The following is a 19,712-nucleotide window of genomic DNA, read 5'->3' as shown; positions in this document are numbered from 1 at the left end:
CTGCCACTTACGGATTCAGAAGATATTACTTTTGGCATGATACTCAATATATTTATCTCTGATAATTTTTTTAAGATGGAGAACTCCAAGAGGTTTTAACCCATTTATTGAAAGGCAATGCTGATTACCAAAGTAACTGCCGGCATACAGTGCTTGTGAAGGACCTTGGGCAGCACACAAGCGTCCTGCTATCAGGAATCCCAGGTTCAGGCACAGCTCCTTGAGCTTGGCTTTGGGTCAGTAGGGGTCATGGGAACTGAGGGGAAAACATGCCCTATCCACAAAGGAGCAGAAGAGTCACTTGAATATTGCATTACTGACATTTTCTGAGTGAATGCTGTGTGACTCTGGTACCAGAGGAAACAGCAAAAAAAGGAATCATGCACAGGCAATTTCCTCAGCTATCCACAGTAGGAGACCTCAGGTAGGAAGATGAGCTGTGTATAAAAAATGAACAGCATTAAATCTCCCCAGTGTTGAAAAATATTGCCATACTATCTCTGAGGTACAGCAGTCAAACAATACCAAATTATTTTAAAATATGCCTGAATTAATTCCTATTTGAGGTGATTTTCAAATGTTGAAAGTATGTAAATATTCATCTGAAGAAACCTTTCTTAAAACATAAACATACGGGAGTAGGCTATCTTGTCCAATTTGTCCGTCTTTCCAAAATTAACCTGTATACTTCAAAATATGATCCAAACTAACTTAATGTTCTGTAAGCTTTACATTAGCTTATACATATTAAAACGTAACAGAAATTCAAAAGCAGACTGAGGCATGTAAGTTATTCAAAACCCTTACTCACGTAATATTCTTATTTAAATTGATTCCATTTGAATCTGTGTCAGAATGAAAGACCCATTCAGGTAACTATGCTCTTACTCTGGTAGCACCCAAGGCACTCAGTAGATCAGGCACCATGTGAGTATGAAAAATGACAGATCCTGTAGGGAGTAAATGTTAAATCCATATTTGGAAAGAGCATAACAAACATTTCAAACAGCGTGTGAAAATCTGACTTGCTTATATGTATTTTTATAAATTCACAACTACCTCAAATAACATTTTTAAACAATTTGATTTCTAAGTACAAAAGAATTTAAAAGCTCTTAAGTTACTTGGTCATGCAGGAGAGCAAGGGTAAATGAACATGTAGGCAAAAATGATTATCACTGTCATCTGTGAATTCCTCAACAGAGAGAGGATAAGGCACAAAAACCTTGGGGATGCCGCCTAGATATGTCTTAACCATTACAAAAACAGAACCAGAGACACAGTCCACAGAACAGCAGATGTAGCAATGCAAACCAACACGAGAAAAAAAACACCTCATGTTTTCTTTATCCCTATCAAGTCTGTATCATTGTGAAATACAGTGGCCTTATTTGTACAGGAGGAAAGCCAACACAGCTGATGTGATATTATGTATTCTTAATCTTTGGACATTATACATTTGTCATTTAGAGCACACAGCAACTAATTTCAGCAGAACAGTGCATGAATCAAGGAACTTTAGTAGAGAATGTGTGTACACTAATGCATGTGTGGCAAAGTAAACAGAAATAACTATAAATTAAACAAATCATGTAATCATTTTATGGATTAATTATGAACTAAACATTTTAAGAACGTTGAAATTATTCTCTTTTTTTAAAAAAAAAAAAAAATTATGACAGACAATCGTGAAAGCTCCCTGCACACTGAGCTAGCATGGCTGACTTATTTACCTACCTGTTATAACACCTTAATGGATTTGAATTCCCCTTCTCTCCTATGGCTTGAGTGACAACTGACTAATAGGATTACAGGCTCCGTTCCAATAATACAGCTCAGCTACATGCCAGCAAAAAATGACAGCCTAAACCTGAATTACATGGCCTGGGAATCCATCCAATTATTAACTAAAGTAACTGTTATTACCTAACCTAATCAAAGGAGAAGCAGCTGTTAATCTTTGGTGGCCTGCAGTGTAGCAGTGGTCAGACTGGATGAACCGTCTTTGTACTTGACTCCTCTACAGACAATAATTATGTCCTTTGTGATCAAGAAGGAAGGGCTTCCTAACCTTTCAGACAGAGGCAGCAGATGGGGAACAACTGTTTGTGCGTTCATTAACAAGATAGGGTGGATTTTATCAGGGTTCGGCATCTGTGGCACCCTCAGAAGCACCACTTACCCAATGATACAAGTATGTTTGGCAAATGCAAAAATTAGCAGACTAAACAGAAAGTTCAAAACAATGTTTTGATCTCATTATCTGTCATGTAGTACAGAAAAAATACAGCTAAAAAAAAGTCATTTATGCATATGCCTCACCATACCTAAACACAGTCAACAAAGAAATAGGTGAAAAGGCCAATTGACCTATGCTGTTACTTTGCTGGGCTTTGTTTAACTCATTAAAGTAGTCACATAATATAAATTGTATTCTTCTGAAATAAAACCAAATCGGGGGAAAAAATTTCTGATTTATTTATACAGGTCAGTGGGCAATACAAAGTAATACAGAGTAAAATAAAGTGAGCATCAATTAGGAACAGCCTTTGGTTTCTGCATGCAACATTCCAAGACAGAAGCAAGGCCAAAACCCCTGTCCTCCACTGCCACTTCCCTTTACTACACAGGACAAACTGGAAGATTTGTAAACCAGAAGATAGGAGGTCAGAGAAACTTGCCTCACCAAGAGACACTACAGAAGTAAAATTTAGTTTATGCCGGGGAAAGTAAAAATATGATGGGATCGCAGTGCTGAAGTACATGAATGGGAAGAAGATTTCTGATAATGCACAGTAACAGCTAATATTTGGAAGCTGAAACTGAATGAGTTCAGGTAAGAATAAAATGATTTTTTTTAATGCCAAGAGTAATTAATGATGAGCATAATATACTTAGGATATAGTCGACTCTCAATCATTTGAAGTTTTTAAATCAAACCTGATTATCTCCTAGAAAAATATGATCCTAGTTAAATCATAATTTATTAATTTGGTGCAAGAGTTATTGGGTGAAATCCAATGTCCTGGACGAAAGCACTCTCTTCCATACATTTCTCCTGTTAAAGTATTATTATTAGTTAATAAGTAGAGCAGAATCAGAAATAATACAGAGCTTTAACAGCTGAAATGATTTAATGTCAGCTTTACCATCTCTGTTCTATGTAACTTCAGCACCTCACATTTTGACTATGTGAAATCTTTTTGAACCAACTTAAATACTCTGGTGCAAACCCTCATGCTAAGACAAACCTCCACAATCAATATTTTTACATAGATTAAAAGAGAGTATTTTCCTTTATGAGCCAAAAGAATGCTTTCTGCTAGTTCTGCCCACTATTTCTGAGTAAGAAGCTGAACTGGAAGGTCTGTTCAAATAGACCTCAGGAACTAAAACTGTTCAGAAGAAAATATTTCTGAATGAAACCCAAATACTCTGAAACATTCTGACTTCTATTTCTGGAAGATCACACTGAGCTTGTGCAACTCTATTTTACACTTGTTAAACTGTACACCGAAGGTAGAAATAATAACAAATTAGTAAAATATAGTTGAAATCCATCTTAAGAATTTTCTTCTTTCCTTTTATCTAGTGTTTGCAGATTCTATCTAAAATGCCAGGGGCTAAGAAATGCAGTTCAAAGCTGCCTTAGAAAAACAAACCAGACAACTGAACCCGAGGCTGGCTCCTCCTTCTTTTTTTTTTTTTTTTTTTTTTTCCCCCTCCCTCTTTAAATAAATACACAAACCATAAATACACAAAACCATAGATATATTTGTGACTGTAGAAAATCTACTCTCTGATTAGTCTCTCTAGATATAAAACTTTACACAGTGAAAATCACCTGAGAGTATACTAAAATAATATTTTCTATTAATTGTTCCTTTGTTTCTCTCCAGTGAAATCAGTATTATCATAATACCCCATTCCATCTGAAAATCTCAAACTGGTACTCAGACATGAGTGACTTCACCCACAATAGAATTTCAAGCACTAAACATCAATGGGAAACTAGTTTAGGATTAGAACATGAGCCAGACTTGGCTCAGTAGCCTTTGCACACCATTGGGGGGAGATATTCATTCACATTAAGGACATATCTATTCATATATTTGTATCAGCTCTTCCCTCATGATTTGCTCTTTAGGTAATGCTATGCAATGCTACAGAAAGGAGGACTCAAGAAATGCTCCTTCATACCTTACCCTACAAAGCAAATTGCAGATTTTGAAGCCTTTTAAAGCTGATTCTGAAGCCTTAAAGATAAGGCAGCTCCTCTGGTTTCTGTTTACACTCCACACAGACTAATCTCTGTGGCTTCATCTAGGAGAGGATGGTTACCTAGCATCTGAGATGGCAGGTAGGTAAGTGGGCCTTATCTTGTAGAACGTGTTTCACTCCCTGCATGATGTTCAGTACTTGTACACTCCTGTGTAGAGCTCAGCCTCTAACACCCCAGCCATTTGGATAATACCATTTTTTTCACTTTAAGCTCTAAGATATACTAACTGAAACTTCACATAACATATTTAGTACAAAGGAAGACAAATATCTAAGTACAACAAAGGATGAAAAAGAATGCAGTTGCTACATCACTCAAACGCAACAAGAAAAATGAGGCTTAGTTTTTAATGAAATGAAAAATAAAAAAGAGAAGGGGCATTTACTATTATACACTCTGAAAGCACATTATCAACAAGTGACGTAAAATTGGTCCAGGCCTAGGGACAATACCACTGCTAAGAAATTGATTCTTAAGCCTGTCCTGCAAACACTGTATGTCACATGTTCATACATTTAACTTCTGCCTATGTACATCATATACTCTATTCATTCTTCTGCCCATATTGTAAGGTAAACTGTATTGGACATGATTCCTTACTGAATCACTGTGTTATCTCATTGAATAAGACGAATCTTAAGTACAGGATCTCCTTCCAAGTTCTGCAGTGTCTTTCCAGTTCAACAGTAAAATCACAGAGGGGCACTAAATTAGCACTTCTGTTGACAAGACCCTCACAATCTTGTTTGTGAAGTTTCAAGTCAGCGAAAGCCATAAGGGAAACACAGGTAAACTAATGAATTCCATGTTATATGTTTAGCTGCTTTCACTTATGCTAAGTAGCATAACGGGTAACAGCCAATACTGCTTGGAAAAATAAGAACAGTCCTTATAGATATTGTGAGAAACAGCACTGAGCACTAGTGCTTATTAAAAATAAATGTTTAGCCTATTTATAAATAACAGGGCATCTAGTAAGTGCATCAATTAAAGGAGGAAAGAAAGGATAAAAAGGTTTAAGTCTCTAATACCAGGAACAACTGCTCCTAGATCTCCATAAATGACTCCATTAGCTAAGGGCAATTCAAGTTTTTCTGAATAATCTCATAAATACAAGTTCCCACACAAGTATATAAAAAGCACAATTACATGATCTTGTCCTGTTCTCTCTCAGAAGTTTATTGGAGAAGAAATTCTCCAGTGAGTAAGAAAGTTACAGATCTCTTGCAACACAATCTTATGGCTGACATTTCACTGCTGAAAGCTTTCAGCCACTAGAATGCAGCACTGATTTCAGCTGAAAATGAACTATGAAAACCAGTGCAATATTAAAACTATGTGAGAGAAGACAGAGAGAGAGGGAGCAATGGATGTTTATAGACCTGTAGTTCAGTCAAGAGCACTTGAATTCTAAACACAGCTTTCACACTGATTGCTTTGGATACTCTCTTGAGTGACTACTTGGCCATTACCCAATCTACAGGACAGCAACAAAGAACTTCAGGGCAGATTAATAATGTGGGTTTGTGAAGTACTGCAAACATAAGAACAAAGACCTCTAGGTGATATGTTCTCGTCAGAAATGAGGGTCTCAAATCAGATGTAGAATTTTAAAAATACTTTCAAGAAAACACTTGTATAGATATACCACCAGAGCAAATAAAATAAAAACTTCACTTATTTAGAAACTATAATAATCATTACTTTATCATGACCACTAAAGTGGCATCTGCTCACTAGAAGAAACGTGCCTGCGTAGGGCATTTTCTCATCACTGAGAAATCAGCGCCTGTATTTTAATGATATTAAAACATATCTCTTGACTTGTAAACAGCTAGTGAAGAAACTCTGCATACCTTGGAATGTATATATATCCACTATATCCATTCTGATCTGATGTATTAGTTCCAAATTGATGTAGAAGGAAAAAAAAGCCTGATCTGACAGCAAAAGGCCACAAACAGCACAGCATAAGTGCACTGGAAGCTAACAACATTTAACTGCATCCCAGAGAACCAGAAATCAACGCAGCAATTTTCAACTACACCCACTGTGGACAGTAAATTAACCTCCAAATAATCTTGGAATAAGTACACTGCAGAGCTTATCTGTGAACTGAACTTGCCTTTTAATACCATTTCTATCAAACAAGCTAAAAAAATGTTCTGTGGCTGACCTCTAGTAACAAGCTCCTATTTGTATGTTCATCTCAAGAAAAAGGTTAATCCACAGATTATAGAAACTCCAGGCAAACGAATTACTGATGATAGAAAGCTGTTTAGTCCAACCTGCAACACACAACACACATCTGACCTATTGACTTCTTCCTGGCAGTGACAGGGAAAGGCTGTTCGGGTAGAAAATGCTGCCCAAAGAGCTCCTCCTGTGTTTCCCATAGCCTGCTCTTTGAACTCACAACCACTGTGCTATTACTATCAAATCTGCTGCTGTAGTTGATCAGATCGGGTGATGTTTCCACTACTACTAGCAGTCTGGACCATATGCAGTTAAGATGGTAGATACAGCACAATACCCCACACTCCAGGCTTTGAACACTGCTGAATCTCCTTCAAATGATGTTTCAGTGGCACTGTGCATCCTTGGCACTCAGTGCTGAACACATATATTAAAAGTCTCTCATCTCCCAGTTACAGGGTTTAAAGAAGTGAATTAATTTCAAGGAGGGTTACTTACATCTCAGATTTTCCATCAATTACATCTGCTTTATCAATTCCTGAGTTCATGCCCTGAACTCAGGTTCTGTACTTTCCTAAGAACAGCTTAAGACTTGATTAAAGGAAGCATAAATACAGAATTCCCTATGTTACCTTCTGTGTTAGCAAAATTATTAGATTTTTTGTGGTAAAACAGAGTTCCAAGGGCCTGAATTCTAGTTTTAGCTGGTAAAACAGACTTACTTTTAAGTTTTGTAATTCAACACACTTCATAAAGTTTGGGGTTTGACTTTAAATCATTTTTAAACTGTTATAATTCAGCTTTACATTTGATTAATGACTTCCCTTCAAGTGACATCACTGAGCTCTGGAACTGGCTACTGCAGGAGTACCCAAAGTTGAAAAATTAATGGATGGACTAAAAAAATGAATCCAGTCTTTGTATAGAAATACATCATATGTTTAGCTAAAATGAACCTTAAAGTTATAACTTCTGATTATAAAAAATGAGAGTAGCAAATACTTTCATAAAGAACAAAAACCATAAAGATGAAAGCACAGTTAAGATAGTGTGTGAATGTTTATTTTAGTTTTTAAACACTTTGGCCGTGAAATGCCCACTGCCCAACACAAAAGAAGGCTTTTTGGTGTAAACTAGTGCACTACGTATCAAAATCTTCACATGGCTAAGAGCCAAAAGACACATATCACATATATAAGAGAACGGCAGTAGGTTACAACATGACAGCAGCAATGACTCCGCAGGGTCCCACTGCACCGTTGTAAGGGTGGAGGTGGAAAGGGCACAGAACTGATGTGGGGCTCGGGGGCCTTTGCCGGCTTGTTTTCATCCATAGCCATGAATTTGCCTTGCCAGCTGCTTGCCAGAGGTCAGCCCTGCTGCTGCTCCCATGACACTCCTGCCACTGCAGCCAAGTCGAACTGATGCTCAAGCACTGGAGCCTGGCCACCCTGATCTGCACCACAGATCAGTATAAAATGTAGATAGCACAAACAACAGTGGCTCATAAATATGCCTATTTAACTGTGGCCATGTGGCTACTTTTTCTTTTTTTAATGAATTTAAAAAAAGAAGTAGACATGGGTGTATTTCTATTTTTTTCCTATAGAACACTCTATATGATTGCACATTTAAGTCTTGACAGGAGATATACTGATTACCTATGTAAATATCCTGACACACTAAAACCAGGATACATACTGCTATCAGAAGCTCAGTAGGAAGAAAAGCTGTGTAATTTCTAAGCACACTGGCACATGAAGTGCCCCAGAACTGGCTGAACCTGATGTCAGAAAGATGAAGGCATGCTCCAATAGGAGTACTCAAATTGAACAAAACTGGGGCCTATTTGCCCAATACAAAAATCAGCAATATTTTAAAGCCCATTTTGAACATAACCATAAACACAGACATTTGAGAATTAACATACAAATTGATTTAGCAAGTAGTACCTTTGGCTGTAGAAGTCATATCAGTATTCACCAACTTAAAATCTTACGTAAACATTTTTCTTCCAGAAAGAAAACCTGACTGCTAAATGGATTTATTAATTCCAAGGACATGCTGTTGTTTCTACAGATAGTGTCCTCTAGTGGAGAAATGGGAGATATTAAGTAAACAAGAAAACAGAAAAGGGCTGCATCACAGAAATCATCCTGTCAAGGAAAATACAAACACACACCTCTCAATCACAAACGTGCCTATGAAAGTTTAGCATCTTGACCAAGCTTTTCATTACTATAATAATGCTTAAACATGTACTTTAAAAGTAATTAAGGAATTAAATAACTTTAAGCTTCAGACTGAGAAATTAATCATTGTGATGACACAATACACAATAATTGGTTGAGTGTGTTAAATAATACACAGATATGCCTCTGTGTGTATGCATACATAAGATCACAAAATACATACAGCGTAGCTATAATTTGAGTAAAGTCACTAGTCCGTGACTTAGGTAAATTCAGTAAAACAGTAATTTTCACCCTTTTTCATATATAGTGCTCTATGATGCTTTTTCTGATTTAGTAAGAAGGTGACAGGTAAGCTGAGACCTCCTGTGATTTCTCCAGCCCTCAATGAATCCCTGTATGATTTAGACTTTATGCTGGGTTTTTTCTAGAGGTGTAGCTATCCTTAACACTTCACCTTAACTAGTGACTATATCTTGCCTACAGAAATGCTATGCTACTGAAATGAAGAATCTGTTCTATTAACAACTCCCAAACTCATCTATTATTGTCTTCCTCTCTCCATCATTTCCTTTTCCTACATAAATGCCAACCAAAATAATTTTGTGTGGGAAAAAAAAATAAATCATCACAGTTTTTTTTAGGATCACAGATTTTTGCCACCATCTTATTCTCAGATGACCCTTCAATGCTCCAAAGACAAGAATTAATAATTTTGGAAAGATTACTGAATCATTGCTCTGCCTCACACTCATGCTCTCTTCAGAGATACTGATCATCCTTGCCTCTAAGGCATCTAGCTGATTAACAGAACTAAGTTAAACTTGGATCAAATGTTTTTAGTCAAAATTTAGGTTTAAAATTTGCTGCTTCTAATTCACACTTGACAGTTTTCTTCAATTATGAAATAAAAGCCACAAAAGCTTGTGGCCTGTGTGCTTTAAAGCTAGCCTGATTTTTCCAGTAACATAATCTAGCATAAAATACACTATTTATGTCACTCCTGCTTAGCTTATGAATTCAAACTTCCTTTAAAAATGTGGTATCAAATTATAGTATCTCGTATAATACTTAAAGCAACAGTGATTATGTGCAGTAATAATGGCATATCCAGTTCAAATATAACTAATAGCAAGTTAAGAAAAGCTTAAACACACATTGTTGCCTTTCAGTTGGTTCAGAATTCTATTCTTCTCAAAAATAAAATCCAGCCATTATATTCAGTTTTTCAATTCAATTTTTGCAGCACCAAAATTAAATGTGCTTGTGAAACACAATTCTCACTGTATTCTTAAATATACTTAAATAAGTAGCAATACTGAGTATTTATAGCATAGAGTATTTGCTTCTAAAATCTGTTTTATCTGTATATACATGTCACATTTATATAGACATACATGGGGCAATTTTAAATCTCTGTAGAGATTTTTGAAAAAATTTATCATGAACAGTACAAAAGCTTATATGTGTTTCATTTAACATTGCTTTTTCTCTGTATCTTAGTTCTTTATTATTTTTTAATTTTATTGTTTCAGTTTCTGATGATTCAGAGTTTTTATTATTGGGGGCGGGGGGGGGAACCAAACAGGAGTAGCCAGTCCCTCTGAATTCAGTGTGTCTTCCAAAAACTGGCCTAATTAATCCTCACCCTGGCTATGGTCACCATACCCAACAGGCCTGACAGTTTAGAGAATAAAACATAAATACCAGGCCTGACTGTGCTGTTAAAGCCAGCCATTTCTGACAGTCTTTACAATGGGATAAACACTGTCTGTCTACAGTCCCCATGTATTTGAAAGCTACGACAAACATTTTACTGAAATGTAAATAACTGACATCACAACTGCTGAAGCAGAAGGCTGAAAAATCTATCTAAAAATCACAAAACCAAAAACACTGCCTGACACAAAACAAACCATTAATGGTGACTGAGGGAGTACCTTTTAGAGGTCATAAGCACTGAGAACCCGTTTTTTAAAAAAGTATTAAAACACTGGTCAGATTCACACATTTTTCACTTACAAAATTACACCTTTTCTGAAGATATGTATCTTTTACCCTGAAGTCTATTTCCAGTAAGAATACAATATTGAATTTGTAATAATAAGTATCTTGAAACTTAACCTAGTGAAAAGCAGCTACTTTTAGATTCGTATGAAGAGCTGGTAAGTAACTGAGTGCCATGTCTCAATTTATCAAAAGCCTTCTCTTCTATTCTTCTGGTTCCGTTTTACTTCCATACTTTAACGACTTAGTTTGTGCTCGCTGTTACTTACTGAGATTTTTTCAGCACCTAGAGAGCCCGAAGTAGATTAGAGACACAGCTATCCTCAAAAATGTACAAAATCATAGTAAGTTTTATGAACATCAGAACAAGGGAAATCTTGTTTGTTAGGCTTTCTGCCTTGTGACAAACATGTGAGCTTCAGCCACATGTAATGTTTGCTTAGGCTGGGACATCTATAAAACTTCTATCCTTCCCTTGCAGCTGCAGCCCTCTCTTCAGGAGCGTATCTGTAAAATCATCTGTCAAATCACTTACTTAAAGGAATCTTATAACTTGTGTCCCGATGAAGGTCTTTTCAAACTGGTGGTTGGATGAGAAACATTATATAAAAATAATTCCAGTTAAGCAGATTAACTGCTGCACGTGGATTCCAAAAATCATGAGGTTCCCTCATGATTATATTGAATCTCTGTCATAAACCCAGTCAGAAGGACGGGGGACATATTAAGGGCTTGTCTAGATGTGGCATTTAAGTATCATACAAATTTAACTAAAGTGATTTAACAGCAGTGTTTTAGCTGCAGCTGAGCCAGGTGAAAAGGCTACTGCCCTCAGCTGCTTGTCACTGTCCTTAGTGAAGGTAGCATCCTGCCACGTTCCTCAGAATAATAGCATCTGTCATCTCTGCCTAGCCTCAACCTATCAAAATCACCTAGAATACTTGAATTATTCAAAGGTAGGACTTAAAAAACCTAGACCTCAAAAAAAAAACCTCAAAACAAATTTTAGGAAGAACTTTAGGGAAGTCATCAAGTGTAAGGATGACCAAGAAGCAGTAACCTCTGACCCAAGTCAGCTTTATAGCCTTAGAAATATATGTACTTCAGTCAGTGTCATGTTTAAAGCCTATGCAGTAGAAAATGGTTTTGTTTCTTTAATCAGTAAATCTCACCTCTATACCCTGAGGGAAATGATATAAGCATAAGGGGCTTAAAACTGTACTTGTAGTCACACTAATCGGACATACAGCTTTCAATATACTGGTTTGTGAAAGCGTTCCCTATTACAGGGCATTTCTGTATGAGTGCTCAAGTCAAACCTGAGCAGTTGATCCAGGATTCCTTGCACATCTGAAAGACACTGCTGATCTCAGTAATGGATGTGTAAAATTAGTACAAAGAACAAACATGTATAAAATCAAAGACCTGTGGCAGAAAAACTGTTTTAGCCCTGTAGTTTCAAACATCAGCTCTGCCTTCTTTAAGAATGTACATGAGTTTCTCTTTGAGCATCAAAGGCCCATTCATGGGAGATCTTAAACTGAGTGTTATCAGATCATATTAAGAGCTTGAAGAGTCCCATATGACATTCTGCTAACATCAGGCCAGGGCCTTCTGGTAACGTTTGCATGCCTTCTGCTGTTGTGTCTCTGTGTGTGTTTGTTTTTTTAATATACTTTTAAACAAAGTAAATGTGAAAGCAAATACAACTTCCTTCCAGGATTTCTGCCAGAAAGAATGAGAAAGTATGCACAAAATGCAAGGACTGCCTTCTGATAATCCATAACACACCCATACCCACACCCTAGCAAGATGTTGTAGATACATCTTGGGGACAGCATAACAGGCGTCTACAACACCATCGGGATTTGTGCCTCCTGCTTCATGTTACTAGCAGAAGCAAGGACACATGACCTAGGGGTATAGATCTACTTAAAACTGGAACAACATTGTGGTTTATGACTTCATAGTACCTTTCATATTTATTTAATTAAAATACACATGAACTACACGTTGTATGCAGTTAATGGCCATACTCGCATGTCAGATCCTCAAAACCTGCACTTCAACTTGCTTACTTACAAATAATTCTCTGGCACAGAGTGTAATACTTCTAGAAATTGTAGAGCTTCATCCAAGCAAGCCAATGTCAACATATCAAGAAGTGTGTGGAGATTTAACAACCACTTGAAGCAAAGCAAAGCAACTTCTCTTTCATTGATTAGCACTCAAATCATGCCTCGGATTCAAAGTTAAAGTTGTAGATTTTGCTGCATTGTATGGGGAACTGGCATCAGCCTACCAATTCTGTGTTAATGAGAAGCAGGTAAGGTGCTACAATATACAGACAGGACTTCAAAAAATACAGCGGTTATGATGTATCTTTGTCTGAGAGACAGATTTCTCAAATTTGAGTACCTAGAGGATATGCCAATATAAAAACCTTTTAGTTTACATTACACAAACTCTTCTTGCTATATTGGTGAAATCACTTGGCCCCAAGCGCAGAATCGGCTCATGTCCAGTAGACCAGGAAGGCACACAAAACAAAAGCAAGTTTGACCACAATAATCATCCAGGCATGCCTCATCCTAGAATGTTTGAACGTTATAAAAGAAGTTCAGAAGTGAGAAAAAGCCTTATTCATTACTACAAAAAACAACTGCGGAAGACTAAGACCAAAAAGGAACTGTTAGTCTGATTCGATTCTACCTGAAGGCAAAACCCAGTGAGACAGGGCTGCCAAGCTTTTGTATGTGGGTTTTTTTTGTGATTCAAGTTAGCATAAACGATAACCCCCCACTCTTTAATGTGTTTTAGCACAGTCATGGAATTCCTAATGAACTCATTAACACTTCCTTCTGTTGAGAAATTTAATGTGTTTTATTTATTTCTTTATTTACTCTAACCAACAGCAGCTTGGCATTTTATTTCATGGTATGTAAAACAAATCTTTATTTTCCTGGTGAGATTGTATAAATACGTTTTTCAGTCAGTGTAAACTATTAACAATAGAAAAATCCAGTGTTTCACAGTATGACTGGGAAGAGCTTTTTTGGATCAATTTTATTTTATAATACTTTTGCATGACTACTTCTGAGCCTGAAGAATTTCTAGTAAGTGGCAAGGATCTATTGTAGTGAACTCTGTCCTCCCTCAGGGCAATTCTTTATTCAACCCAGGCCATTAGCAGGGGTAAATCAATGTTATCAGCTCACACACACTGACAGCTTGTGTGGTTCCCACTCCCTCATTCCTCCCCCAACATTATGGTATATTTTTATGCTCTCCAGGGAAATTCAATTAACAGTGTCAGTCTCCTCCTCTCAGTCGATGACTGACACCATCAAGATTCTTTTCACCGCCCACTGGCATGTAAGATGTGTCTGCTGATTTCTTGACTTGCAAGTTAACAAGAGAATTACTATCCACTTCTATAAATGACTATGTATGATCTGTGCCATAAACACAGTGACAGCTATTGAAATCAATCTTTCTTGACCTTATTGATTAGGACACTTAGATATAATAATACTTCTCCAGTGATAATGTTTTGGGTGTAAAAACCCAAATCAACAACAAAATAATGTATGTCTATTAGTACTATCACATTTATCTTTTAATTGCCCACTGCAGACTCAGCAAGCAGTAAAACATTCTGAACAATTAACGATTAACATTTAGCTGCAATTCATGGCTCATTGAAAAATAAATTCAGAAAACATCTACTTATGAGAGAGGATGGGTACAACACCACTTTCCAGAAACAATTATTTTGAGCTCCCATGAGCAAAAAAGGGAAAGAAACAATAATTATTTAGGTAACTTTCAAAATAGATACGTCTTTTCATAGTCTTCATGTAACAACATGATTTCTGTATTTTGAAATAAACAATAAATTAATTTTTCAGTAATTAAGGCAAACAGTGAAAAACTTGAAAATGTCACAGCTCTTTCAAAAACACTATTAAATGTGATCAGCAGGTCGAAAAAAGTAACAGAATACACATCAGTACCCTACGTATCCCAGGCAGTGTTCACTATTTAAAAGCATATGCTATTAGCAACTGTGTTCCACATTGACTGTGAAACGCATCAAGTAGAGCTTTCATCTACACAGACACCAACTCTGAACCACAATGATGCAACCCTCTCCTCAGATTTCAATAATTTAGTTTCTCTCAGAACTAATTTTCACAATTTCTTGATTAGATATGAAACTGAAGCATTTTCTAATGGTTAGAGAGAGAACAGAACATAATGTTTCAGCTCAAAACTCAAATACCGTGGTCTTAATGGAGAAAACAAAATGCATTACAAGACACAAAGCACTGTGGAAGCAGACTGACCATGATCAAGCAGTAAAAAAGATGCAAATGTTATGGTATCAATTAAAAAAAAAAAAATCCAACATTTACCACAAACCAAGACATGCTCTACAAACACAGGACTTTGAAAAAATCCAATACATAGAAACATCCCATATATATGCACAACATACCTTCATCCTTCATCAAAGACCTATAGGCTTTGTTGTACTCTGAACAGATTTGCGTTCTTTCAAAACTCAACCGTAACATCACAATATGGTGGCTGCAACAGCAAAGCTGGATCCAGTTCTTTCCTATGTTCTCTGATAATTGATTTGGTCCCTTATTGTAAAAGCTGTTTGTGGCTATGCACTATGAACTAGATGACTGAAATGGCCCAGGTTAAAAACAATCCTACTGAAAATACAGTGGAAGTACAGCTTCTCATAATCCAGATGATCTAGCATCAGTTAAGTGGGTTTTCAGCACTTCTGCAAAACTGTCTACATAAAAATCTGATGTCTAAATAAAAGCATCCACTGCTGCAGCCATCACAGAAAAGTGTAACAGCAGACACTGCTTGTTACACAGAGGTCCTGTATTCATCAACGTGTTTAAAACATTTCCAAATCCAAACTGATTACATTTGAGGGCAACACAGTTTATAGGTTTATCAACAGTCACAATACCTCTTTTTCCAGAATACGAGAGATCTCTCCTAAAGTCCTGTCCAGAGCAGAAACCTTGTTGTTCCCCAATGAACAGCTATCCTGCATTTGGAGGTGCTTTAAAAGGTCTTTTGCTAATCGCTGTAACCTTCAACATTAAAGAGAAAACAAAGAGCAGTTAAAGCAAAAAATCTCCTGATCATGTAAATTTCATGTTTTAATTAAAGTCTATTAACTGAATTTCAATAAAGCAATCTCGAAAATCTGTGTAAAACTATTATTATCATCTATACTGAACAGCATGTAAAATACTCCATATAGCAAGGAGATACAGTCAACTTAGAATGCCTATGACATTTCACTATCTACTTTTTCAGGGAAATGGTATAGAAATAGCATGAAGAGTATAGCTTCGACAGAGTTAATTTCCTTGTTCTCCCTCCACAGTTTACCCTGATAGATTTTGCCATCATCCTTTTCAACATGGTTTCATACTACTTTTCTTTCATCATTCAATCCTTTCTGCCCACTTAGCTGAGTAGTTTGCTCTTGAGATGAGTAAGGGAAATACAAAAGTAGACTGCTTGGCTTATTTCTTACAGACATCATAAAAAAAAAAAGTCTCTTTAGGGTTATCTGAGTAAGTGAAAAGTAGTGACTTTGCATACTACCTCAGAAAGGGCATTTTATTAATGAGGGTCAGTAATGAAGCCAGAATGCAGAGGTGGGAGAGGTGTAGACACACATGGGTTAGGATTCATTTCAGTTTTACACATCTGCATCTGGGCTATTCAACTATGCTCTCCTCCTAGGCAGTGAGGAGAAATGTGCAGTTCCAAGACACCATTCATTGCATCCTAAGGTCTAAAATAAAAGTTAAAACACAGTTGTAGTTTATCCTTCTTTGCCTTGAATGTGAGGCCAGTAACTAGCTCAGATGTAGATTTGTACATTTGCAGATGCAGATGATACAAACCAGAGTACCTTAACCGGAGCCTGAGAGGTAAGGAGGAAGTATCATTCAATACTTGCCATGTAGTTGTCAATCACTGCATTAATACCTGCTACTGGCTGCTCTTAATGACAGGCTCAGTGTTTGGTGGATCTTTGGTTTGATCTATTGAGCAATTTGTACTGAAAGTGGGACAAAGTTTGGGGAGGATGATTGGGAGAAACACTGTGGCGACTAGAAGCAAACATAGCTCTATAGGAAGGAAAAGAGATGGGAAGGGTATCAATGCTTATAAAATGGCAGATCATCAGTGTAAAAGGGCCAGAAAGCATTCACAAAGTGACTACAGAGTCATAGCAAAGAGAAAATTACATTTACTAGTCTCCAAAAGGCAAGAAAGGAGATGGAATGGCTGGGGAATGTACCACATCAGTCACATGTATCAAACCTCCCCCCCCCAAAAAAAATCAGAGTATCTGTTTGGGGCAAGAAAGGAGAATCTCCACTTAATCAATAGGAAACAGGTACTCTGTGCCTTCTCTTTGAAAAAATTAAGAACTTTGTTAAAAGCTTTCAAGAAACTTTGAAAGTATGTATAATGTTTTTAAAGTACAAATAAAAACGATTTGCAGAATTTTGAGTGTTGGACTACTTCTCATCTGGTCAGCTGAATCCACTAATATGCAGCCAGGATTTTTCTACGACAAGAAAAATAAAGGGAGATTATGTCCTGATGAGATTTTCTGCACTGCTATTTCCTCTGTGGAAAATGAGGTTGGAGGAAACCTCTAACTCAGCCATGAGCTCAAATGGGAAAGAAAATTAAAAGTCAAAACACAAATAACTACAGGACACTTGGACAGTAAATCAGATGACCACTAACTCTGCTGAGTTTGAGTGGATGCAGCACCAATGAAAAGTTGAATTGCTGCAGTCCAGAAACATGATCTAGAAACAGAGTATTTTGAGTATTCTCATAGAACATGATTTAGAATGGCTATTGCCTTGGCAATATTCTATCACATTAAGCAAAAAATAATTTCTCTCTTCAAAACATCTATCCAAATTCCATGATTAAAGTATATATAAAGCACTGAAAAATCCCACCACACTATATTGTAACCATCTGACAGAAGACAGCAATATGGGTTTCCACTTGCTTCATTTAACATCAGAGGAATGGAATTCAACCAGGATTAACCAGAGGCTAAAGAAAGGGACTTTCCTAATCTACATCAGGCACCAGCATACAAATGTGTGATTTATCAAAACACTACTCACAAGGACTCAAACAAAAAATAGTCAGTTACACTGTTACTTCTGTTGACAAATTCCCCTTCTCTTCAGTCTATAAAGATGCCCTGCAAGTTAAATGTCGTGTTCACTTTCTGTCCTCAGTTAAAAAAAACAATGCCATACAACACGTAACTCTCATGGAAAAGCTTCCAGTTTTCCACTTCTAAAAGTCTTTCTGTACACTTTTACCAAAATTCAAGTTTTCTAAGTGTGTGTTCAGCATCATACAGTAAGAAACAGGAAGAAAAAATTTCCGGTTCTGACAAACTAAAGAATTACCTCTTACATCCTCATATCCTACTGCAAGTTGGTCTTACGCCAAAACCAGGTAACCTATGCTATGTGATCACATGGGGAAGAGAAAGGAAATAAAAACTCCCTCCTCCTACTGAGTGAAACTTGCAGAAATTATTTGCATTTAATATCCTTCATACTGACTTCTTGGCAGCGTCACAAAAATAATAATTTTAGGGCTGTTTCAAAGGACTAGAATCTATGTAAGATGATTTGTGCTTGGATATAGAATTTATCAATATATATATATGAACAGATTTGGAAAGAGAGAAATCTTTGTACATATTGTACTCCTTGTACATTCTTTGTATGCACTGTAGATTAATAGAGCATGGTATCAACACCTGAACAGTGACTATGTGGAAATACTGTTGAGTCCAAATCCAAACATTCAAGACAATTATTTAATCATCCTTCTGTCCCCCAGTTTGCATTCTTCCAATGCTTACTATGCTGTACAGGGAATGATAAATAACCGAAAATTTACAGGGCTAAATAAAAGGAAAAGTTAATGTCTCTTTATCTAAAGTTATTTACATCTCACTAATTAAGATTTTAGTATTGCCCACAGACAGATAACTCAGAATTAAGAAGAAATATCAGAAAGGACATAAGGCATTGATTGGTCTTGGAACGTTACTATAACATAAACTTTAATAAATAGTATGTTCAGCAAGTATAAATACATTATCTGACCTTTTTGCACTGCAAATGGGAAAATGAGGGATATTCATATTAAAAGTTTATATAGCAAATACATGAACAAAATTATAACAAAGTATTGTATGAATTAAGGGTTTCTTTTTAGAGTGGGCTAAATATTTTTAGCAGGTTTAATATATTTTGTAGGCTAAAGGAAAAAGATCTCTGTTAATATTTATAGGCCACATTTCATCTCTAGGAAAAAAGCCTTGAAATAGCAACATCAATGTATTTCAGCACTTCCACATTTAAATCCATGAATTCTTGGCTGTACACTGAATGCATGCAAGGAAGGATTAGTATGAGTGGGCAAGAGCACTGGAGTCTGTGCAGTTCCTGTGCGGAAGGAGCGGTTACTCCTCCCGTACGTTCCTGCCGAGGGCGGCCAGATGCCAGCCGGACACACAGCCCCAATTCTTCCCCATGCAGCCTGGGCCTGGAGAGAACTGAGAAAGTCTGTGGCAGTTCCTGCCCAGCCTGAAATGGAGTTATGCTGTATCCTCCTAAAGCAACGTACAGCCCCTGCACTATCCTGTACTGCCTGCAGCTTGTCTCCCTGCAGTAAGATTAATGTGCCTGGTGGCACACGCGCCATGCTCCGATGGCTCTAGGTATGCAATGGAAAACACCATTCTACATCTTGACATACTCCCAAACACTGCTAGACACTAAACATAGACATCTACAGCTTCACACACCTTCTTTAGTTTTTGTAATGGAAGCTATCTAAAAAAATGATGGAAAATTCCTATCAAGATTATTTTCTGAATTTATCTGAATTCCTATAACAATGCTCCAGAAATTTTCTGAAGA

General features: G+C 36.8%; 1 protein-coding gene across 2 annotated transcripts in view; it reads right to left on the bottom strand.

Annotated features, from left to right (window-relative positions):
* The window catches only part of SCAPER (S-phase cyclin A associated protein in the ER), a 167,449-nt gene that overhangs the window by 59,371 nt on the left and 88,366 nt on the right, over positions 1-19,712 (bottom strand). For both annotated transcript variants that reach the window (XM_026856249.1, XM_026856250.1), the window contains exon 23: positions 15,677-15,803. In XM_026856249.1, coding sequence (XP_026712050.1) covers positions 15,677-15,803 — 127 coding nt within the window. The remainder of the gene's footprint in view (positions 1-15,676; positions 15,804-19,712) is intronic.

This window comes from Athene cunicularia, assembly GCF_003259725.1.
Source record: "Athene cunicularia isolate RWA chromosome 10 unlocalized genomic scaffold, athCun1 chr10_part1, whole genome shotgun sequence".
NCBI classification, from domain to species: Eukaryota; Metazoa; Chordata; class Aves; order Strigiformes; family Strigidae; genus Athene; species Athene cunicularia.
Note: the sequence above shows the minus strand (reverse complement) of the source record. Positions and strands in the feature narration are given on the sequence as shown.